Source organism: Corvus kubaryi, unplaced genomic scaffold, assembly GCF_017639235.1.
Source record: "Corvus kubaryi isolate FWS band 111438036 unplaced genomic scaffold, C.kubaryi_AGA036_p1.0 37284, whole genome shotgun sequence".
Taxonomy (NCBI): domain Eukaryota; kingdom Metazoa; phylum Chordata; class Aves; order Passeriformes; family Corvidae; genus Corvus; species Corvus kubaryi.
This window is the reverse complement of record NW_024581088.1, coordinates 8,544,320-8,569,381: the sequence shown is the minus strand read 5'-3', so window position 1 is coordinate 8,569,381 and position 25,062 is coordinate 8,544,320. Positions and strand designations below refer to the sequence as shown.

General features: G+C 40.5%; 2 protein-coding genes across 3 annotated transcripts; one reads left to right on the top strand and one right to left on the bottom strand.

Moving 5' to 3' along the window:
- The first annotated feature begins 1 nt into the window (after position 1).
- On the top strand, positions 2–8,380 carry RNFT1 (ring finger protein, transmembrane 1). Of its 2 annotated transcripts, none has more exons than XM_042026409.1 (9): positions 2–74; positions 1,775–2,178; positions 2,506–2,582; positions 3,160–3,260; positions 3,868–4,021; positions 5,637–5,795; positions 6,612–6,677; positions 7,117–7,218; positions 7,403–8,380. In XM_042026409.1, the coding sequence occupies exons 1-9, from the start codon at positions 70–72 to the stop codon at positions 7,535–7,537; spliced, it is 1,203 nt and encodes a 400-aa protein (XP_041882343.1). In that variant the 5' UTR covers positions 2–69; the 3' UTR covers positions 7,538–8,380. The 2 variants fall into 2 exon arrangements, with proteins under 2 accessions (XP_041882343.1, XP_041882342.1); XM_042026408.1 differs by lacking the exon at positions 2–74 and adding an exon at positions 490–586.
- A 1,579-nt stretch (positions 8,381–9,959) lies between these two features.
- On the bottom strand, positions 9,960–25,062 carry RPS6KB1 (ribosomal protein S6 kinase B1). The gene is made up of 15 exons (XM_042026407.1): positions 24,912–25,062; positions 21,623–21,672; positions 20,896–21,016; positions 20,485–20,553; positions 19,908–20,055; positions 19,212–19,269; positions 18,792–18,892; positions 17,831–17,921; positions 17,538–17,628; positions 17,142–17,249; positions 16,785–16,847; positions 15,914–15,991; positions 14,453–14,560; positions 13,781–13,893; positions 9,960–13,272 (listed from the first exon to the last, which is right to left on the bottom strand). The coding sequence occupies exons 1-15, from the start codon at positions 24,981–24,983 to the stop codon at positions 13,035–13,037; spliced, it is 1,509 nt and encodes a 502-aa protein (XP_041882341.1). The 5' UTR covers positions 24,984–25,062; the 3' UTR covers positions 9,960–13,034.

The following is a 25,062-nucleotide window of genomic DNA, read 5'->3' as shown; positions in this document are numbered from 1 at the left end:
CGCACCCTCTCCCACCCCCTCGGCCCCGGCGATGGCGGCGGGCGGCGGGCGGGAGGCGCCGGGCGCCCCATGAGGTACCGGGCAGGGGGCGGGAAAGGGGCCGCCCCCCGCGCCCCCTCACAGCGCAGGGCGGGAAGGGGGACACGGGGAGGCGGCTGCGGGATCATCCTTTCCTTCCCTGTGCGGGGGTCCCGGCGGTACAAACCCAGCCGAGGGGTTCCCGGTGCAAACCCTCCTGGGGAGTTCCTGGCGTTTCAAAGCCTCCCGGGGGTCCCGGCGAGGTGCGGGAGCAGCTCCCGGAGCGCGGGGGAAGCAACGGCCCCGGGAGAGACAGGGAATGTTCGAAGGGCCTTTACCAAGCGCCTTATTTTAGCTGATTTTAGCTTATTTTTTGTGTGGGGGGAGAACAAAATCTGGGTGCGTGCGGGAGTCTTCTCTGAAATCCCATTTAATAACTCGGTGATTTGAAAGTTTGCTCGGCGCCGTGCCAGGGGCGGCTGCGATCCTCCAGCTCCGGCTTTTTAAACACCAAGCTGTCAGTTCTTGCAGAACCCGGCCTCAAAACACCAACTGCAGTGCAAATGAGGTGGTTTTTTATTTCTTCCTCTTAAAACATCGCTCAGTAACACTGTTTACACAGTCAATACCATCTCCAGTTCATTGGCTTTATTCATGTGCAAAAAAAATATGAGGATTTTGGCTGGTTTGAAGAATGATGTCATCTTTGGACAACAAAAAAATAGTAGTAGGAGCAGCATTTGTAAATAGTACTAAGTTCTCATATCCATATGTTTAAATGGTTTTACTCTTGAATATTATCTTCATTTTAAAGGCTAAAAAATTTGAGGTTTGTGCAAACGCATCAAGAACTTTTTGCTGTGCAAAACCAATTTTGCTTTAACCTTTTTGTATCCCCAGTGAAACTAGCTGTGAAAAAAACCCCAACAAAACATGTCAAAGAGGAATCTGTAAGAGTTTGAACAATAGGGAAAGGATTGTAACAAAATTCTCAGTGTTTCAATATTACTCCATAGTGACAAGTATTGGTGCCAAATCCAGCTTCAAGGCATTCTCCAAAATCGTTACTCTGATGTCACACCAGTCCAGAGAAGTTGATTTAACCCTATTTGATCAAAGACTGACACAGAAGTGAAAAACTGCCCAGAAGACATCCAAAAGATGCCAAAGGAAAGATAAATCAGACCTCATTTGGCTGCATTTCATTTTTCACTCTTAAATGCTTCTTAGAAAATGGCCTAACCTGGTTCTGCTCCCTTCCCCAGACAGGATAATCTCATTAATCTCATAATGGCCCTCAGTTTTGAGCATGCACTGGCTTTTGACTGGACGTGTCTGAACCAGTGCTCATCAATTAATGGATGCATGGAAATGTGCTCCTTGCTTCCTTCCCATCAGTGTTTGCTCCTTTTCTGGCCCACTGCTGTTTCTATCTTTGTGAAATTATGCAGCACTTCCAAGATCTCTCCCATACAAGCCAGTGCTGGTCTCCTGTGCAGCAGCTTTTGATGTTCTGATTTGCACTTTTAGCTGTTCCTAAGGCAGCCAGGTTACTACAGGCTGGGATAGAGGAAAAGAAATCATTTTAATATGGGACACAGGAGGTTGTCCTGTGGAGACAGGATGTGAAACTCAGGCAGTATCTCGGAGCATCTTAACCTTTGTGCAATCACTCAGTACAACCTGTTAGATTATTTTTATTTTCCTGAACTATTTCTCTCTTTCTTCAACTGTTCCTTTTGATATCCTGCTCTAGGAGACACAAATTAGAAAAAACTCCAGGAGAAGACCCCACCATGCAACCCAGCTGCGCTCATCTCCACAGCATCCAGGGAAGCGCTGATGACTCTTCCTCCTCGCCGAGGCTGTCGGGAGAGGGCTCCTGCCACTCCAGCACAGGGGACGTGCGCATCCAGCTGAGCTCCAGCGCGGGGGAATCCAGGGAAAACGCGACCTCCCGGGCCTCCAGGCAGGGCTCCCAGAGCCGCTCCCACGGGCACGCCCATGGGGAAGCAGGAGGGCCTGAGGATGCCGCTCCAGACCCGGAGGAGCAGGGCAGCAGCTCCCTGTCGGAGCTGCGGTATCTCCTGCAGTGGCTGCACAAGAGCCTGCCCTATCTCCTGATCCTGTGTGTCAAACTGCTCATGCAGCACATAACTGGTAGAGTATAACAAAATCAGCTCTGAGGGAACAGACCCTCCTCCCCCCCACCAAGAAATATACTAATAACCATGCCTGAAATGTAATTCAATTTATTTTTAGATTTATTTTTATTTGCTTTATTCATCAGAGAGATTTACTAAACTACATTCCACTGGCTTCTGTTTCCTTTGCTGGCATATGTACAATGTGCTTAATTATCCTGGCTTGAGAGTCTGAGCTATTAATTCTAATTACAAAGACATATTAGAAGTGGCTGCTTTTTAACCCAGTTCAGTGATTTTTTTTTCCTTTTCATGTTTATAACTGATGCTATTTTCCTAATAGGCATTTCTCTTGGAATTGGGCTGCTAACAACTTACGCGTATGCAAACAAAAGCATAGTAAATCAGGTTTTTCTGAGAGTAAGTATCACCCCATGCAACAAAATTCTTTAAGTTTCCCAAGACTTAAACAAATTAATCCATTTTTGAAAGAAATGTGAATGGAGATAGTGTTTTATTTACTTAATAATATTAGGTATCGAGATGGAAGTACAGTCTTAATGCTTCTGTACAGGGGAGCTTCTCAGATAACAAGGTTTGCAAAATTCAAGAGGGTGATTTTTTTCCCCTCTAACTACTGAAATCACTTTTTCATAAGTTGTGGATTAACTTCTTAACTGTATTTGTGGAATGGAATAGCAGTTGACAGTTTAAATTTTCAGCTCTGTGTTCACTGCCTAAGGGAAGCCTGTTGTTTTTTCAGAGTGGGGTAGGTTTTGGTTGTCTTCAGAAAAAACCTTGGTACACCTAGAAATTGGTAGGTTGAAAATCCTGAAATTACTGCTTTTCCATGGAGTTCTCCTATTTTATGGGGTCTAAACCCACTAAGATAAAGTCCTCTGGTAGTAATTGCTCAGTTGCAACACACTTGGTGTTTGGGGATGTATTTCAGCACTGATTCTGAGGCACGGACTGCAGATGTGTCTTTACCTTGCAGGAACGGTGCTCCAAGTTGCAATGCACTTGGTTACTACTCTACCTAAGTGGATCATCTCTCCTCTTGTATTACACCTTCCACTCTCAGTCCTTGTATCACAGGTAAGTAGAGAAACAGCTTGACCCCACCATAAATTACTCAGACGTGAACTGGGGACACTTCATCTGCCGTTTTTCTTTAATTGTGGCATTGGTTTCTCTTTCACTTTAATCTCCATTCCTCCTCTTCTGCCAAACTCAACAGGTGCTGTCCTTAGAAAAAGTGTGTTGGAATTTCCTAGACTCCATACTCGACTTAATGGCACTACTGTACCACAGAGAACATTCCTGGGTTTGATTCCCAGCTCTGACCCTTGGGAATACCAAACGTGGCATCCTGGGGCTCTGTGGAGTTTGACTCTAATTGATTTTCCCCCCCTTGACCATTCTGTAGCTGCAGCCTTGGCTGGAAATCAAAGGCTAAGTGCCAAACTGAGACAGCAAACTGAGCTCTGGAGGATGGAGGCTGTGGTGGAGATACAGCAAAGGTTCCAAGATGGAAAAGTTGTCAGAGATCCTCAATGATCCATTTACAGTTCATTTTCTTAGCAAATGTTTTCCTTTTGTGTAAACCAGGTTTCCTTTTTTAATTAAACGTGCTGTGATAAGCTCAGGTTACAGTTTCCTCTAAAGAGGGTGCTCCAGTAACTTCTGATACTTCTTTTTGTAGCTTAATCTTCTTAAGCCCCACTGTGGATTTTACGAACTTCTGGGAGGTGCTTTGGATTGTGGGAGTCACAGACTTTATTCTGAAATTCCTCTTCATGGGCTTGAAGTGCTTTATTCTCCTGGTGCCTTCTTTTATCATGTCCTTTAAATCCAAGGTAAGGAAACCAGCTATAGTTTTGCTTCCTTGTGAAGATTCTCTTACAGTAAAAGTAACTAATTATTAAATTCTACCCAGAGAAAAATCTTTAATTAAATGTCTGTATATAATCCACCACTTCACCATGGGCAAGAAAACCCTGTGGATTTCATGTTCTTCTCCGCTTGGTGCTAAAAAAGGTTTTCAGTCTGATCTGAAACAATTGCTTGTATTATATCATTGGATAAATGGATTTATTTCTGTCTCCAAGTTGGGGGTTGAAGAAACCTTTTATTTTCTGCTCTGTAGGAATGTGTACACGGGCAGTTGGCCTGGAGCAGCTGGAGCACAGCAAATTTTGTACATGCTCAACAAGAACTGTGAAGATTTTAAGATCTGCATATGCAAACAGCTGTTTTATTCTGTCTCTTCAAAAATAATCCTGAATTTTCTTTGTTGTTAATAAACTTAGGCAATATTTGTGTCAGATGAAGGAATTTGATTCATAGCTTAACTTCTCAAATCAGTGAGGTTTAATAATTTTCTCAGAAGCTTACACTCACTGGTGGTTTATTTATCTGCTTCCCGAGGTGAGGCAGGCAAAACCAATTACATTTTATCTTAAAACTGCAACTACTAGTGCTGGTTCAGAAAAAATAAATTAACAAGTACACTTTGATGTGGTAGCATTTGAACAGAATGTTTTGAGACGTTTTTATCTCTTATAATGTACCAGAACAAGTTCTTCTCAGGTACAACTGGCTTCTCTAAATACTGATTTATAATCAAGATCTCTATTTTTTTTTACAGCTAGTGATGTAACATGCAAAAAAAGTTATTGAAAATTCCATTACACCAACTGTGGCTAAAATAAAGAAGGAAATCTAGTCAATAGTGGCAGATTGTGGCATTATCCAGAGTACAATATAGAAAGAGTTACAAATACAGTTTTTCTTAAAACTTTTGTTTCCTTAAAAGCTAAGCTAAATACTTATGATTATACATGTACACACACAGTGTTCTGTGCAGGACACTTGTGTTTTGTTATTCACTAATTCTAGGGTGTTGTTGAACTCTGGTTCAATCCAGCTCCCCTATGCTTCTTTCCTGCCCCCCAGTTTTTATATCACCCCATCCTTAAAGGAGTTTACTGTCACAAGGTAAGGGTTTTTTTAGGCATGAAACAATGTTTACAGGAAAAGAATTTGTAATTTATGTTTATTAATAAAAGAATGGGCCTTACTCTCATTTTTTAACCCTGAGTGCAGGACACAACTCTGGCTCATGACAAACTGATCTATGTGACCAAATTTGTGTTATTCTCCTTTTACATTTAACTTTACCTTTTTTAATGCTTATGAAATTAAGTCTGACAGCCTTGTTAAGCAGGTAGGCATCTGCCAAGCCATCCCAATTCAGCCTATTAATTGATTTTCTGCAGCTCAGCAATGAATTCTGTTACTGTTACTTGGACACTTGTGGTGAAACTCATCCTCTGATTTTTTTTTTGTGCTTCACATTTGTTTCATTACGAGAAGAAGCTACTCAAAAGAATAACAATGCATCTTTTCTGTGTATTTTGCAAAACCTTTGTGTTTTAAATCTTGAGCTATTCCTTTGCATGTCTTGCTTAGGGCTACTGGTACATGCTGTTAGAAGAACTCTGCCAGTATTACCGTATGTTTGTCCCCATACCAGTTTGGTTCCGTTATCTCATTGCCTATGGGGAGCTGGACACTGCACTGGGATGGACCCTTGGGATTCTGCTGGGCCTTCTCTACCTCATCCTCAAGGTATGGAAGCTTCCATACTCTTCTCAAACTTTACAGAAACTTCTGAAGTGATTGTTCTGCAGGAATAATCACTGGAGGGTTACAGACACAACACATTTCTGAAAGTTCCCCTCTGAATTCACTGGCAACTTGGTGCTTCAGTTTTACTGATGCAGCCTTCCAGGAAAACTGCCTCAGGACTCAAAATCATCTTTTTCTGGCCATGGATTGGGATTGCAAAGCAAAGGACACTGCTACCATAGGTCTGCTTACATCAGACACTGATCAGACCATCAGCAGATACTGAGGAAAAGAACTTGGAAAAATAAAGATAGAATTACCAGCTAAAAGAATCACCATTTACCAGGAAATGAAATCCTCTCTGCTGGAGTATCCTGTGTGATGCTAAGCAAGTTCAATGTGTTCATACTGGCTCTCTGCTTCTCCAAAGAGCTCATCTGCCCCATATATAAACAGACTTGGGAAAAGTTTGGCTTTGAATACGACCAAAACATCACCATGCTCTGGTACCTTAATTACAGGACTCAAGACCACTGCAAATATGATATTAATGCTGATACATTTGCACTCCAGTGCTTCATTTCAGAACCTCAACACTTTCAAAAACCAGACACCCACTAGGAAGAACTTCAGCCTAAATTCTTAGTTTGGTTACCTATCAAACATTTAAAATAGGGTCAGTCTGAACTATAGCTGTGCTTATGTTCCTTCCAACTTCCAACCAGCAATGAGACCTCCAGTGCTGGAATCAAAACCTTGGAAGCTTTTTAGTTCACAGTGAAAAAAATACTGCATAAGTTTTCTTTTCCATTTCAGCTTTTGAACTTTTTTGGACAATGGAGAAACTTCAGGCAGGTCCTACGGATATTTTTTACACGCCCAGTGAGTACTGAATTCTCTTATGACAAAATCATAACCCCAATTTAAGTGAAAATCCTTCTAGAAATTCCTCATTCCTATTCCTTCGCATTGTTCTAGCAATAAACAAATGCATTTTTAAATTAAACCCTGTATACTCATTCTCCCATTTCAGAGTCTGAATATCTTGACTGCATGAAAATGTTGTCACCTGAACAACAACAAAATCACCCACCAAAAAAAAAAAAAATCTATTCTGCACATCCCTTCAGATAAAAGGATGTGAAATAATCCTTTTTGTCCTGCTTCTACTTTAAAAATTAGCAATGTTTCCTTGGATTAGGGATTTAAGCTTCCCTGACACAGCAGCCCTTATTCCAAATTCCTTTCGGACTTGGTATTTGGGTTTGGCTTTTTCATCCCCCTCAAAATTAGTATTTGCTGAAAATCCTTTGTTTTACAGCACTATGGGGTGCCAGCCAGCAAGAGACAGTGCTCTGAATCTGATGATATTTGTTCCATTTGTCAAGCTGAATTTCAGAAGCCTATTCTGCTGATCTGTCAGGTAATACACATAATCCCAAATATTTTTTGTGAAAATTAAAGAGTATTTTAAACAACTGGTAAACAAAATGGCATAAAATTAGATGAGTGTATGATGATTTTTAGAAATTGCACTGTACAAATAATATACAACCTTATAAATGGAAGAGCTTAGAAGCTCTAAGCTGTCATTCTTTTCATTACAGCACACATTTTGTGAAGAATGCATCTCTTTATGGTTTAATAGAGAAAAAACCTGTCCACTCTGCAGAACTGTTATTTCAGACCATGTTAACAAGTGGAAGGATGGAGCCACATCTATGCATCTACAGATTTTCTAAAGCTTATCAAACAACTTTGTTCGTACTAAGGTTTTTCAGTTTACTGCAGATTAAATTGTAGGTGGCACAAGGAAGGAGTTTCCAAATTCATGCTTCTCTGAAATGTTCCAGGATTTTAAACAGTGCAGAAAATGGTAACTTGACCTTTTTTAAGTAGAGAAAACTTAAGTTTTCAGAATGAATGTTGAAAAGCCAGCATTGCTTCTCTTGTGATTCTCATAGGAAACAGTCAAATCCTTGAAACGTGCTGCATTATTTCTTAATTCAACATTTTATTTTAAAGTTTAATAGGGTTCCAGACTGTACTAAACTGCACTTATCCTTCTAACACAACTCAACCCAAAAGGTCAACCTACTGATTTTCTTACAATTGTGAGCAAATTTTATACTCTGGACTACAGTGAGAATTAGAGCTGCTTGTCACTCTTGGCATTAAAGATCTTTAATGCCTACCCAGTAAATGAGAGAAATGAGCTTATTAGTGCACCTGGAACAGCATCTGTTTGTCCCTGCATCTGTAGATAAGCACAAGAATAAGGCATTTCCCCTTTAGGTTCTTGTGGGCTTCTAATGGATCCTTGGCTTAATCTTTTGGCTTTAAACCAACCACTGATGTTAGTTTTTCACTTAGCATTTTATAAAGCTGGTATTTTAAAAAGAAATCTTTAATATTATATTTTTGTCATAACAGAAACCAGATTTTCTTACAGGGGAGAATCTATTTTATACTCTATTTGCAATTTGTAGTTTGCATAAAAATCAGAGAGAATAAATGCATTTGAATCTATTTGTTTGATGCATGTTGAATAAAGAAAGATTTCTTATTGTTTTGGTATTAAGTCATACGTAAGCACGTAACAACTGCTCACTGCCAGGTATATTTTTCTTGTTAAAGAAAACAAAACCCCTTTAAATTATGCAATTTATTCATGATCAGTTTTTATGTAATTTCTAGCACTAACTTCTGTATAACCTCACTTTCTTCCCTGATTTTCTTTTTTCCCTTTGCTATTCAGATAAGACTGAAAACATCACTCAATTATTCTGTTACAGGACAGTTACATTCAGTTACCATTAAGTTGAGCTTGTCTTGCCTGAAGACATTTAGAAAACTTGTAGATTCAAGAAAAACAATTAAAAAGTGAAACACTTACTTGAATACCCTTAAAGGTACAGCTCCAAGGGCAGAATCCAGTATTCAGAATAAAAATCTAAGGAGATAGCAGATTCGAGCTAAGAAATGTCATTTACATCTGGCCTGTAAAGCTCACCAGGATTATTCCATGGAGCACAACAAACAGTGCTTTGAGTCAACCCTCATCCTTTGGTCTTTGTCTAGAACAGTGTACTGACAACTGGAGTAAGTGTGGAGACTGGTCAAAAACAGGGATCAGGGAACAATTTCTCTTCTTTCTCTCTTTCTGTTGATTTTTTTATCCAAACCCAGTAATATTAACAAACATGTTTTATTAAAAAACCAAGAATGAAAAGAGATTTTTATCAAGTGGTTTAGATTTACACTTCATACATGAAACAGGTCATTCTCAGTTACAGAGGGAAGAAAGTGAGTACCTCACATCCAGGAATGCCATCCTCTCTGATCCACTCTTGGGATGGAACTCCTGATCCCGGCCAGGGCCACTGCCCTGCTTGCCACAGACACCCAGCAGGCCTGAGTGTGCAGGGACACACAAGGTGACAAATGACAACCAACAGCCACTTTTTAAAGCCCAAGAATCCAGGGGAAAGAACCAGAAGGGACCTCTCAGATCCTTAAAGTTCTAAGGGAATTCCTCCTGCCTCCCTTTCAGAGCTCTCAGGAAAGACACTCCCTAAAATAAAAAGAAATCGGTCACTTGGATTAACATATGTTTAAATTTGCATTTAGTTGCTATTCACGTGCACCTTGTTTAGCACTTGAGGATGTTTAGTTCCAGTAAACTGTGAGAGATGAAAACCAGGACAGGGATTACCTTTGTTTCTGCTAAGGCAGCTCAAGGGTGTTCTTGCAGACAGCTACAGATGGATTTAGTCTAGAAGAGAACAACTGGAGAAGTTCATATATGGGAACTGGATCTGCAGGAAAAATATTCAAGTAATTTGCCTTGTTCTTAATGACTTCTCCTTTGGATAATGGATTTCCTTCTGAACTCGGAAAATGAAACAGCAATGAGCCTGCTGTAGAGACAGAACTTAAATAAACCAACCAAACCCCAAACATCTGCCCTAAAACCAGAACAGCTTCCCTCAATGTTTGATGCACTTTTTGATTAACACTGAGAACTGGTTGGAAGTTAATATTAAAAAGAGAACTGACCCAAAATAAACTTCAACTGTACACTTAGAGTGGACTCAAATGTTCTCCAGAAGTTCAGCTTTTAAACAGCACAGAAAAAAAAAAAAGGGATATTCAAAAGAACAATTGACTCGTTGATTTTTATCTTTTATTATGAGCTAATACCAGGATGACATTCAAATGTCAGATGGCACAATTAAGACAGTCTTGGTAGGAATTATTCCAGCATTCCCAAAATTACAATTTAGTACACGAATGGCGTCAAATGTATGCATCACTCCCACAGAGAAAAATTATGGAATTCTGAATATCTTATACCAGAATAGCTTCTGCATCAAATGGGAAAAAGGAAAACTGCTGGTAACACAGCTGACCTAGAAACCTTTTCTGATAATGACCTGCAGAACAAAATATTTCCCTATTTAACATCTAGTAAAAAAAAATATGACTTTTGTTCAAGTTTAAGATTTAATACTTTTATATGGTTAGCCACAACAGGTATTAACCTCAGTTTTACTATATTTTTGTAATGCTACAAAAATCCTATAAAATCAAATTATAGTGAATTTTTCAGTGATTATAATTAAAAAAGCGCACCTTGTACAAAATAAAAAAAATAAGATTCTATACTCTAATGAAAAATTTAAGACATTTTTAAATGAACAAAAGAAAGCACTTGTTAAGCTCTCCAATATTCAATGCATTCTGCACTTATCTGAAATAGCCAGACAGGAGCTAGAACTCCACTCCCCTTAGTTCACAACTAGTAATTTTGACACTATTATATATATATATAGAGGATCTATGTCTGATATTTTTACAAATAAATACAGGATAAACCATATTGCATAGTGTGTGCTTGCTGTCTGAGTCACACTCCAAAAGTTTCACAGTTATGGTAGGGAATTCAACTTAGAATCTACGGGATGAAACATTGACAGTACATGAAATTTCCTCGGAAAACCAATGGTGGGATTTGTAATTGATCAGTGAACTCAGACAAACAACTCTTGCCATTCTTGCCAGCCATTAAACCAATTCCACTGGACAATTCTATCCAGCCAAGCAAAAAGCAACTGTTAGCTGTAACTAGGATCAAGAGAGATCTGCCTCTAAAAAGTTCTTTTTTTTTTTTTTAAACCAAGTTCCTTTATCCTCAGTGAATGTCAGGAAAGTCCAGGTGCTGTGTGTTTGCAGACAGGCCCAAAGCAAACACTCCTGAACACCTGGATTTTGGTTCCACAAAATCACCCGTGGCCACGTCACCAACTGAACAATGGCAATCTTCCAGTATGTCACTGTAAGGTAACTTGATTTTCTTGTTAAAACTAAAAAAAACCCCTAAGTTTTCCAACAAAAGGCTTATCAAGAAGGAAAAAAAAAATACTAATTTTTGTTCAATCATAACCTTTTTTTTTGTTGGTTCTTTGTTAACATCAAGGTATCGCTGAATCCTTCTGCCTTGCCAATTTTAGCAAAGAGCACTGCGATTGGATTCAATGCTTACAGAGAGTTTTATGGCTTGGATCCTATGGCTCAAAAAGATTCAGTATCCACAGAGTAAGCAGAATCTAGAATTAAAAAATCCCTACTGTTGTGAAACACCAGAAGTAGACTTTGCACAGTTTGACTAAAGATAATGCAACGTGTGGCAGGCAAAAAGTGACAGGACTTGTATGCAGCTGCATGATCATCTCCACACACACGCACACACCATCCACACTCTAACTCTAGGGTAAAGCTCTGCAGATATTAACCCTTTCACCAGCTATGTTCATGGAAATGCTTTCTCTTTAAGGCAGGAAGTATTTAAAGTAAGGTAAAGTTTACCTTTCTTTTATTCTTTGTACCTGTAAGTCAGTTGTACAGATCGTGACAATTTTAAAAACATAAATAGTGTCCTTAAGAACATGTTTGCTAAATTAAAGTTTGCTAAAGTTCTGACCCACTGTGGAAGACGTTCACTGAAAGGCCATTGAACACTTTTCTCATACAATCAGCAAATTTATTGCCCCAGCATAGAAAAAAATGTTGATAAATTTAGAAATGTATAATGGCAGGGAACTACCATAAGCAAAATTTCATTATTAATAATAATAATAAAAAAAATCCTCAAATTCTTACCCACTGGTTACAAAAATATTTATTTCCTTATACTCTGGAGGATTTGTCTGTGTTTCCTGTGGTACTTCCTAGAGATTTCTACTGACCTTGTGCTCTGCTGCACTGTTGATCTCTCTGTGGGTAAGAATCTGAGCTGCTCAGCTGTGCCCAGCTGAGGACCAGCGTGTACAAAAGTGATGTTTCCCAGTGAAATGTCTGCTGAGGACAGGGATGAAATAAGCAGGACGTGTGTGAGCCCATGGCTTCCAGTTAAGCCTAGAACATAGCAGCACTGCTGTTTGATTAGATCCATTTGTCTTTGCAGGGACAAACAGGGATTTCAGCTGGGGAAGCAGGGAAACAGTTCTCTCCCACCCCACACTGCCAGGCTGGTCAGCAAGTGATTCACCTATTGATTGGTTGGTTCATGAGGAGGAGAATCAGAACTAGAGCCTTGAACTTTCTTCTCAGCAACCAATTAAGTTTGCCTTTTTCATTTTGGGATACTTTCCATAATGAGCTGAATCAAAAAATCTATTTGAAAAATATATATTTTTTTATATATATATAAAAAAAACTCATTATGTTTTGAATGTGAAACACCAATTAAGTTTAGCTTTCCTCTTTGATTCCACCCCATTGTAGGAAACCACTTAACGAAGCTTGCATGCTAATTACCCCTCAGCTGCAAGCCTGCAGGCATTCCAAACTCTGCCTAGTGAAAGGGCCAACCCTCCTCGACACATTCACGACTACACCAGTGATTCTGAAGCAACATCCTGCCCCTTAATACTGTCAGTTTCGAGCTCTCAAGCTGAAAGATCCTTGATAAGGTGAGAAGATGTCACTGGAATCAGTAAGATGATGTGCCTAGAGTTCTGCAATACCATTTGCTAAAGTTTTTTTTTTTATGCACCATTGATTGACAGGAAAAAAAATCCATTTTTCTTTGCTTTCCAAGTCTCTCTGTGCAATGACCGACTCTTTGATACTGTCACTTTTTTAAAGTAAACCAAGCAAGCCCTCAAATTTCAACTTCAAGGGGGCTCGTGTCCATTCTTGGTTTTCCACCTTCCAAGGCTTACAAAAATGGTGTTGTCATAGATTCATGCGCAAGTGCTCCGGTCGTTTGGAAATCATGGGAAAAGCCTGTTTTTTGTATGGCCCAGAGTTTGGTTGCCGGATTGGAAGTGGTGCTGAAGCCTCTCCACAGACTGTCACATCCATTTGTTCTATTCCACTGGTCTCCATCGGGTATTCCACAGGTGTCTGGGTGTTTGATGCGCCGGCAGAAGCACCTCTTCCCCAGAATTCCCCAGGGGAAAACTTTACAGGGCTTTAAAACAAGAAACAGAAAAATCAGAGATGGAGACATACACAGCACACCAAGGTGTATCCCTCACTCTGCAGGCAACTGGCCTCAAATGCCCATTGAGAAGCAATTCTAATTCTTCCTTCCACTCCCAGGAGTTTGAGAAATTTCCATGTCTGGCTTCTACCACAGTCTCTTGTAAAATTCTCTCATTTTGAGGTGATTGCAGAGGGGTTTTTCTGTACTAACAGGATTCTTTAGTGCTTAGGATGTTCTGAAACAGTTTTAGGCATATCAAAGTCACCACTCTGAGGCTGTATCAGCACTGAAAAGCAACAAATTAAAACTTCTTGTGCTGCCCAACACCATAGATTTGTCTTTAATAATGTGGTTTATAAAACAGAATCACTTTATTAGAAGTCCTGGGCTTAGTCAGAAGCAAGGCTGCATTTTTTATTTCTAGTGCAGACTTATTTCAACTACTTGTCAAAAAGTGTATTACAAAAGAAAGAAAAAGAAGATAAAGAAGTACCTGACTGGTGTCCTAGGGCTACCTATGAATCTGCGAGGTGATCGGATTTTTGGTTCAAAAGAAAATTTCTCTTTCACGCTTTCAAGTACAGATGGAGCCACATACGTAAAACCCTGCAAAACAAGAAAAAGGCACTGCAACTCACAGGCAAGGCTTGCATTCAGGATCACTTATACAGTTCTGAAAATATGATTATTATAGGAAAATTATAAAAAGAACAGTAAATGTAGACAGATGAACTTCTAGTCACACCTTGAAGCAAACAGTGGGATTTTAGGAAGTTGCTACATCCCGGCTATTTCTCCTCAGATCACACATTCCCACAGGCACACTCAATTTAATTAATTTTGCTCTATAGACTGGCCATTGTTGTCTCTGCATGACTGTGAAAGCAATGCCATGTGCAGGGCTCACAATGCAACTCTCAATCAGAATGCTGACATTCCACATGGGCAGCACTGTTTGTTGGCTGCTGTACAAAGAAAACGTCAGCAATAACTGAAGTATTTTCAAAGCCTTTAAACATTTCAAACCTGTTACAGGATTTAGGTTTAGAGAGTTTGCTTCAAGGGTTAGGAGTCAACAGAATGCACTTAGCTGAAATGCCCCCATTTCCAGTAGCAAACCTCCCTCTCTCCAGAGTCATTCCTCACTTGTCCCTGGCTCACTCACCAGAAAGACCTGGTTGGCACTTTCACTGAGAGTTGAGTCATCTGGGCTATCAACAGGTGTCTGACGTGTAAACTTTGAATCAAACTGGCTCACATCCTCTTCAGATTGCTTTGCAAAAACAAAATGATTAAGGGTTTATATTACAGATATCAACCAAATGGCTTAGCGGTGAGCAGTGCAGCCTCTGGGTGGAGTTCATTCCATAGGTTTTTGGCAGAGCTCTGCTGGAGTAAAACCCTGGAGTGGTGTCGAAATCCTGTCGCTGCCAGTGGGAGGTCACTATGGGCACTGACACTGAGAAATAAAGGCAAGGGGGAGGGGCAAAAATTATGGATCAAAAAGGAACACAAATTAAAAAGATGCCTTAAAAAAAAATTTCTCAAATTACAAACAAAAACTTTTAGAAATACAATGCCAGTTTCTCGCAAGTTTAGCCCTTGTCACAACCAGTATAGAACAGTTGCAACTATTTAGTTTTAGGAAGCTGCTCCAGATAGTTTTGTCCCATTTTTGCAGATACAGAAGTGTTTATAGTCTGAGGGATAGAGGACAACTCTGGAATAACTGATTATGAGGAAGATTGTTTCATTTGATCAAAGAATAACAGTAATTCCAAGATCCCTTCTCTCATTCCCTCGTGTCACTGGAAAGGCAGCAGGTATTCATTTGTGCAGGCCTTCATGCAACCATGGAAGCACAAGTTGAAAAACCATCTAGTTTTTACAAGAAGCTTCCATAAAATTGCTACTAACAGAAAAACCCAAAACCATCTTCAGTTAAATATTTGGAAATACCAGTCTTGAATCTTTATGAATTTCATTCCAAAGGGGGAGGGGGAAAAGGTCTGGAGTCCTCATGCTATAGAATGCTTGACATTAGTGATGCTTAAGCCAGCTTAAAGTGGAATTTTAGTAGCTGGGAATTACAGACGTGGCAATACCCACAGCTGCTGTAGCTGATTGTACCCAGAGGGAAAAACTGACACCATCAAAATATAAGATGGGATAATAAAAACTTGTTCATCACATCACTGGTTTGAGGTAAACTCTAACTACTGCTTATAATGCACAAGATGCATTGTAAAGATTAATAAGCAAACACAGAAGATGCTTAATTAGGTGATTTAATTTACTTTTGCTTAGCAACTCTATTATTTTAGTTGAAACTAAGTACTGACTTACTGTATAGGGTTTAGAAGCTGATCTCAGAGTGAACTGCACTTGCAGGTCTGTTTAACCTACGGGTCAGAAGCAGGAGGAATTCAAACTGAAGCAGATCAGGTGCTAGATCAGATCTGCCAGCTTTAATCGACAAGAGTGAATGTGTCCCCCGAGTTGATGTAACTCAAGTACCAGGAATCAGTGGCACTCTGGTTTATAAAGTGAATGTTTCTAAGTTTTATTAAGGGCTTTCCTAAAGGCACATAGGGAATATCTGTCTCCCAGTATTCCCAGTACATACCAATAAGGGTTTAAAAGGAGGTTCCACCTTGCGTGCCAGCAGCTCGTCCCAGTTGATGTGTCTGAAGAACGCGTGAGCCTGCAGGAGTGACAACAGCACAGAGTCAGCACCTGCCTCCAGGGCACAGATCCCAGAGTTTAACTATGAACATGTTCTATCCAGACCCTTTTTCTGGTGTCTTTCTTTCCAAAATCACATTTGGGTCTAGTGTAAAATATTCTGTAGCACTACCTCGGAGTAGCTGGAAAAGCTGAGAATTGAGATCACACCTCCAAGTCAGACAACACGTCCCCATTTCCTTGGAAGTGTTAGAAAAAGCCAGTTTACATGCAAAATACATCTGCATTTTCCAACTGTCAAAGTTAAACCATGACAAAACGCTGCATTAATGACAAATTATCAGAACTGTGAAATATGAAGGACTCTCTAATACTTTGTCAGTGTCATCACAAAAACAAAGTCAAGCTGGAAGCAACAAGGACTCAGCCTCTTCCTTAGCATTTATCTACGCTACACTTTTCCCTTCAAAGAGCTGCACTTATGCAAGGGCTGGCAGGTTTTTCATCAGACTGCTAAGAGTATCCTCAGTCTTCCAGGGCTGCACAATTAGCATTGTGCAATTACTAGAAATGATCTACTGCAAGACACAACTAAAGAATAGAAGTTATTTTCCAAATCTCATATTATCAAATAGGTAGACAGCTGCTTTTGTTAAGCTTTAAAGCTTTCAGGTTTTGATGAGCTGCCACATGTGGCTGCCTTTCTGCTCATTACCTTTCAAGACAGACACTCTCCTTCCCTGAGGTACCTTCAAAGCTGTTTTATTTTCAATGAGGTAATTCAAGAATTCTCAAGTTTAAGTTCAAGTTACCTGAACTTCTCCAGCATCTCCAGGACCAGCTCCTAGACGTGAGGCAGCATTTCTTTTTAGCAGCTTGATGACGAAATAACATCCAAAGAAACAGAATTAGTTACGCTGTTATGACCAGACTAGTTCTGCCATGAATCATCACTTCAATGAGTACAGAATGAATACAGAACAACCAGAAAAATCTGCATTCACTTGAAAACAGTTGTATTTTCAAGGGAAATCACTATCTGTACCACTCAACAAAAAGGTGACTTATTCAGTAATAAACCAAGCTTGGACTGAACAGCCACAGTGGTATCATTGTATTTTATATTTTCTACATACATGTGGAGTACTGACATTCATGAAAACTCTTACCTTTTTAAGCAGATCTCTGGCTTCTTGTGTGAGGTAGGGAGGCAAGTTGAGTTTACACTTGAGAATCTTGTCAATTGTTTTCTTTCTGTTCTCCCCAGTGAAAGGAGGCTGGAAAGCACCATTGAAACAGAAGGAAAAACAGGACTTGTTCAGATCTCTTATTTGTGTACACAGAAGTCACTTTAGTCTTTTACAAAGCAGGTAAAATTACTGCAAATTAATTAAAGCAGCTCATGTCAGTAGTCAACACAACTTGAGAGCTGTCTTTTGGTTCTTTCTTACTTGCAGTGTGTATATATATACAATTATAGGTATTTATACATGCAGCTGAGTTAGGGTACAGGGAAACAGAAAAGCTACAAAAGGAAATACATGCAATTATAACTGTGCACCTACTGCTCCAGTCAGCATGTCATACATTAATGCCCCCAAACTCCACCAGTCCACTGCACGATTATGCCCACTCCTCATCAAGATTTCAGGGGCCCTATAAGCAGAAAGATCAAAAATATGGAAGTGTTTTAACAACCTTAATATGAATTGTGACTGCCAGTTTTCAAACAAAATCCCATTTATCAAGTAAAGTTGCCCTAAGTGACTGAACACATGAACCATCAGTTAAAAAAGGCAAAATGCAGCCATTACCCCCAGAGCAGAGTAATATTTTTGTATTTCATCATGCAGCTCACATGTATTCAATTGTTCCACAGAATGTGTGTGTGACTGTCCCATCGTGAATGGATTCTTTACATAATCCGAAGTCAGTCAGTTTTACATGACCTGAAATTAGATATATCAAATTTAAGGCTTCTCAGAATTCTGCCATTTGTAGAAGTAACATTGAAAAAAATTAGGAATTTTTAACTTGGATATATAACTCTGAACTACTTTCAGACATCTTCAGTGGTCTGACAAAGCAATGCAGCCATAAAACGGAACAACTTACAGAGAAAACCAAGCAGTGCCACTTGAGAAACTACCAAACTTGTTCAAATACAGACAAATGTATTTAAAGACTGTAGAGCATTATTTAGCTAAAAAACTAGGTTACTGAATTTTACTGCTTGCTTCAAAATTCATAGAACGATCTTCCACAAACTGTAAAGTGCTCTGAATAATTCAGTACAAAGACTCAGACTAAGTAAATAAGTTGTTTAAGAAAACATGAAAATTCTGGGTGGTACAGATTGCCAGACTAATCAGTGTCACACAGTCACTGTAACAGTGCAATCAGGAATTGAAACTGCTGTCAGTGGGAAGTGTCAGCTGCTGCCTAAGTCATTTCAGCCACAGATGATTTGGCATCCTACCCAAACTGCCTTTCCTACCACCAGTCATCCCCATGGACTAAAATGTCACAGATTCTACTTCACAATGATCCAGCAGAAGAAAATAAATCCAGAGGTGCAGAAATAGTAAATCAACCGCTCAAAACATGCCTGGGTCCATGGAACTTGGAGCTTGCTGTGGCCTATTAAACCAAGGAGGCTGTGTTTGAGGGCAGTTAGCTCTGGCAGCTCTTCACTCATCCCAGCAGTGGTAACAACCCTGCCACTGTTCTAAGGAAATTCACCTAAAACTGAGGTGTTGTGACCTTTTGGAGAATTGTTTGCAAAGGACTGGCAGCCTGACTCATTACTAGGGTTCTACCTTGATGATTAAGCATGATATTTTCTGGCTTCAGATCCCGGTAGATGATTCCTTTTTGATGCAAGTGCCCCAGTGCCATTGAGATTTCTGCCAAGTAGAAGCTGAAAGGGAATTTATGCAACAAAATCAGACATATTCAATCATGCAGAGCATCTTAAGCAACTCTTTCACAGTCTTCAACCCCCAAATCTTGACCACAGCCCTATGGACAGAGCCTCACTGAGCAGCCAGCAGTGGACCCTCCTCTGCTGTAAGACTGGAGTTCCACCAGCACAAACTGGTGAGTACAGCACACATACACCCTCCCCAAACCCACTGAACTGCTCTTTCATTACACCCTATAATGAATGAGCAGTTAAATATAGTTTAGCACTTGGAAAAAAACCCAAACTATTAGTTTACAAAAATAGCTTCACTTACCAAGCTGTGTCTTCCATAAATATCCCTTCTCTCTCTAACTGCATAAATAGTTCTCCTCCTGTCATGAGGAAAAATAATTATACTCAATTAAAAGTATCATTTTTAGTCAGTCAAAAGTCTATTTTCTAGGAAAACTATAAGCAATAGGTATTTTTGCCTGCTGTACAATGGGCTGTTTCACAAAAAAACAACTAAGCCTCTATTCTGCTACCCTCAGGATTCCAGCAACCTGAAAAAAATCAGCATTTAAAAAACAAGAGCATTTCTGTCCCTGCTTTTTGTTGTTACAGCTTGAAAAAATTGCTTCTGATCTGTGTCTGTTTCCCTAACCATGGCATGAAGGTAACACTTCCTTCTGTCACAAAGAACCTGCAAAGACTAAACTCTCAGGTAACTCTGTAGGACTGCACAGAACCTAAGTGTAACACACAAAAATGACAAATCTAGTGGAAGAAAAAGTATTAAGACCCCTCCTCTCCTGTACTGTCATGAAAAACAACTATTTTATGTTTCATTCCTCTTTATTTATTGAATTAGAAAGTTTATCTCTGTTGTTCTATGTCTTTTTAATACAAACCTGTTTCAGTTTAGGACACCAAGGCATCATTAATTGGCCTTTTACTTGTAGGGTAAGAACCCCAAATTCTTGATTGTGTAAGACCCCAAGAAGCAGGTAAAAGAATGTCATATACTGACCACTGAGATACTCAAGGATGAGGTAGAGTTTTCCACCAGTCTGAAAGGCATAAATTAAGTCTACAATGAAGGGATGTTTCACTTCCTCCAGTATATTCCTCTCTGCTTTCGTGTGAGCTGTATCCTTGGCATTCCTTACAATCATTGCCTGCAAAAAGCAGGGATATGTGAGCACAAGAACATGCCAAACAAGGCAGACTTTTATATTGAGTTCAATTCTGAGTTTATTAAATCCCAACACTACATATGAGCAACAGCATTAAAAAATTAAATTTCACCATAGTATCTACATGAGAGGCTTCTTGCAGAAGTTTAAGTCTTTATTTCATAGAATCACACAATAATTTAGGTTGGAAGGGACCTCTTGACCTATTTAAATGAGCTGCTAAGAACTACCCAGGCAGAAAAATTTGAAGTTTAATTCTAATTCCAACTGTATCTAGGCAACAACTGCATTTACACTAGAAGTTATTTTTAGAGATATTAAATCATTAGATAATTGTAAAAGGTAAATGGAGGGATAGATTTTTTTTTTTTTTTTTTTTTTGGATCCAGACAGTAGTGAAATTCAGGTTACCTTTTTAAGAACTTTCATGGCAAATATTTTCCCGGTGTTTGCTCCGGTTACTTTTCGTACTTGAAACACCTAAACAACACCAACACAACAGCAATCACGTTTCAGCTGCATTAACTGCCACAAGTTAAAAAGCGAAGTTGTGCAAGAGAGAGAGAGGAGATCACCCCCGAACTGCAAGGCAAGAAGCAGAGATTGGATGCAGAAGGAGTTTGGGACATTTCCTGCTGCTTCCAGCAGGTGAGGCTCTGCCAGGACCTCCTTCCCATGACACCAACCTTGGCAGCTGGGCTTGGTTCTACCCCATTCTACCTCTGGCAGAATGAACTTTTCAGAGAAGGGGAAAGGGAGGTCAGAGCAAAGCAAGGGAGCACTGAGGGCCTGAAGGATTTAGTGCTGTGGAGGGTTTCTGACCTTGCCGTAGCCACCTTTGCCCAGCACGCGCAGTAACTCGAAGCACTCCGGGCGGATCTTCTCGGGGCCTCTGTTCACACTGGTCTCTGAGATCTCAAATTTTTCACAATGTTCCATTCCACTGCAGAAGAGGAGAACAAGGGTGTGAATCTACCTGGTACTGAGAACTGAGCAAATGAAAGCAATGATTCCCTGGAAAGTGTCTGTCTCACCTAACAGTGACATCCTGGGAGATCCGGAGAACTCCCAGCACAGGAATTATCATTTATTGTGTGCAAAGCTGCAACTTGCACAGAAAAGGTTACCTGCAAATTTGGGGGATTTATAGTATCAAGATTTCCTTCAAACCCCTTCATTTTAATGCACATCTCTGCATTACACCAGAATTAAGATTAGAGGATGAAAGCCTCAAACTGACTCAGATATTTCTTTATATCGTTTTATGTCGTTATATCCATATTACAAATATTATTCAAAGACAAGAGATTTGTTAGGAGAAACAAGGATCAAAAGACAAACAGCAACTTTAACCAGATTTTTTTTTTATTATTTTTATTTCAAGATACAGTTGACAAATTTTAATGTGAGGAAATAGTGGAACATCTAGAAACGACTCGAAATTGAGCCAGAATAACAAAATTTTCTATTTACCTTAACAATGTAACACAATTAGAAGTTATATGTAGTTAACATGAATGATACAGAATATTTTCCAGCGGCAACTTACAGGTCATATTGGCCAACTCCTCCATGGTCCATGCTCTCACTTAATTGACCCTGAGAATGAGAAGGGAAGAAGAAAGATGAATTAGAAAAAGAAAGCGTCAAAAATAAATGCACTGATGTGTTTTACAACTTTTTAAGTTTGAAAAGACAAAATCTCTATGTAATTGTAACTCATAGTATATAATTAAACAGGTCAGGAATAATAATCTATCAGCAGAAGATCAAAAAATCTACTAAATTCCGTGCAAGATTTGCAGTACTGCCATGTGTCTCAAACTGTGACACAGGGAACCACTGTCTTACCTGGCTGCACTGTTATTCAATCACTTAAATATTAGAGGTACAACTTCACGCCCCCAGGTGAACTTGAAAAATGTTAAGGTACTGCAATTTTTCTTTAAAATTGCTCTTACATAGAAATTTTCAAGCCCTATTGCAGTACTATGCAAATTAGACCAGTAATAAGGATTGTGAACTGGGACTCATCTGCACTAGAAACAAATCATCTACTGAGAAGGTTTTATTATTTTGTATTGGTAAATCAAATCCCAATAGTGATGAAAGAATTTGGCTTTACTTTGGTATTAAACAGCTCTTCTGACCAATAATCAGTATTGAAGAAGTTCCTGCACTTCAGCATCAGAACCAGTTACCACTAAGGAATGTGGTTTAATTCTGAAGAGATATTTTCTTCAAAGAATTTCCAACCTGATCCCTTCTGCAAGATAATACCTCCCTCTAAATGTGGCTCTACATGGCAGAAGAAGTGCAAAGCAAGCAGACAGCTGGAATGAATACAAATAGAATGTAATGGGCAAGCTTCTAGTGAGCTTGACTGTACCTTCACATTCTTATTTTTAAAAACATGGACACAAAATAACAACTGCGAGTTAGTGGTGAACAGCCTGGAACCTACAGACTGAATATAAATATACTGAGTGACCTGTGAAATTCAGAGAGGCAGAAGAAAAAGAAAAACCACTGAGATCTGCAAAAATCAGCCCAAGCCAAAGAGTTCATTTTAAAATATTACCCAAGTGAAAACACTAACCGAAGAAAACTTGAAACTTTCAACAGCTTCCAAACCATTTCAACGTTAAAGTTTACAGAGGCTGGTTTATTTTGGGTGATCTAGAGGAGAATTTAACTCCTGGTTCCACCTACTAACACCACAGGCAATTAGGGAGTCCAAAAGATCAGGTCTGTTTCCAGCTCAGAGAGCTGCCAGCTCATGTCCTCCTGCTGACATTTATTATAGAAATCCAGCTTATTGACATGTTTCACAACAAAACCCACTAAAGCTGCCCTTGACCCCACTCCTAGATGCCAACAAATGAATTTTTAAAAATTCATCACAGAGAATAAACACCCCTCAGTTCCCACAGCAACTCCTCCTGTTACCCAATGGCTCTGGCAAAGTTTACGTGTGCTTCTCTTGCTCCTGTGAACTTTGGGTTTCATTCTCAGTATTAATTTAACCAAAACTCACTTCAGATACCATTCTGGTATTTTTTTTCAAGGTTTCTTCTCATTTTGCAACACCAAGAGAAGCACTGGAAAGCCACCAGCCCTTCAGTCTATACATTGTTTCATTCATTACAAACACCTAAATTAACGCTGAGGCTTCTTTCACCATAATAATTAGTGCAAACAACCACATAGCTTTTGAGGAAACTCCTTTTAAACAACTCTTCAGATTTTCCAGGACGGCTGTGCCTATTCAAACCCATGACTGAGCTGCCTGGGCTCCTCCTGAGCTCACAGTTTTTGGGAGATACCAGGGACCAGTTCCAGAAATTTGACAACACAGTCCTGAGTGTCCCCCTTGCTCAGCCCAGGTTAATGATCTCCACTGCTCTGGCTACATCATCTCTCTGATCCTTGCAGGACACACACACCCTATGGAGATACATTCCACTGGAATGTTTTTCTCCTTACATATTCCTGATGTTCCCCTTCTTGCCTGCTCTTACGTTTCCTGCTGTTCAGTTGTTTTAATCTCAAGTCCATTCTCACCCTCCTTTATCTGTTTGCCAAAAGGCACCTGTGACCAACCAAGGTTGCCAATGTCCATAAAAATGCCAGTCATGGCAATGTTTTAAAATCCACAATGATTTCATTGTTCCCTGAGACTGAATTACAGGAACACAAGAGAGAACAAACTCAACTTTCTTGCCACCTCACTCAGAACCTGTTCTTGGCAGCATTAACAGCGTGATGCAAGCAACGTTTTCTAAAGCCAAGTGTTTCATTGATTATTGAGCTGACAGACAGAGCTTTTCCTGCAGGTTGAGAAGCTTTCGAGCCTTCAGCTGTCAAACAACGTCTCTACAGGTTACATGGAATGCGGGTAACAGAACATCTGCTTATCTCCTGAAGGAAAGTACCTGGAGGGAATCTACAGGAAACACGAAGAGAGACTTTTTACAAGAGCATGGCGGTTTAGATTAGATATTAGAGGGAAATTCTGTCCTGTGAGGGTGGGGAGGCCCTGGCACAGGTTGGCTAGAGAAGCTGTGGCTGCCCCATCCCTGGAAGTGTCCAAGGACAAGGCTTGGAGCAACCTGGGATAGTGGAAGGTGTCCCTGCCCATGGCCTGAGATGATCTTTAAGGTCCATTCCAACCCAAATCGTTCTATGATTCCGTGATCTCAAAGACTCCAAGAATGTCATTAGTATTTAAAGAGCAGAACGTAAATGCAGTGGCCGCTTGAGCAATAGCAAACGGTTGATATACAAAACAACACCAAAAAGCAACAGAAGCTCTAGAAAAACATGAACAGATGATGCAATAAAATCTCCTAAAGCCTTGACAGAATCTAGATGAACATCACGAACTGCAAACCGCACATTATCAGGTGCACTGCTCACGAAAGCACGAGACGCAAACAGCCGCTAACCCGCCTAACGCAGCATTTTAAACCTCTGCTTTTAATTTTGGCGCGAGAGCAGCGACTTTACACGGCTCCAGAAAGATCGGCATTTCTGCACTGACGCTCGGACATGTGACAATAAATAAATAATAAAAAAAAACCCCGCTGCGGCGCTTGTGCCGGGATCGCAACGCCGAACTTCCGCGGGCAAGAGCTCCGGCGCTGCCCGCAGCCCCAGCCCGCTCCGGGCGCGAACGTACCGGGGCAGCACGGGCGGCTCGGGCCCCGCCGCGCTCCCGCCGCCGCCTCAGCGCGGCCCCCGCCCGGCCCCGGGGCGCCTCCCGCGCCCTCCCTCCCTCCTTCCCTCAGGCCCCGCGGCCTCCCCCGCTCCCTCCCCGGCTCGGCTCTCGCTCTCACCCCCTCCTCCAGCTCCTCGTCTGAGCCCGCGTCCTCGGGCTGGTCCAGGTCGATGTCGAACACTCCCGCCATGGCGCCGCCACCCCTCGCTGGCTCCGCCGGGTGCCCGGGGCCTGCGCCGCCTCATGGGCCCGCGCCCCGCAGCGCCGCC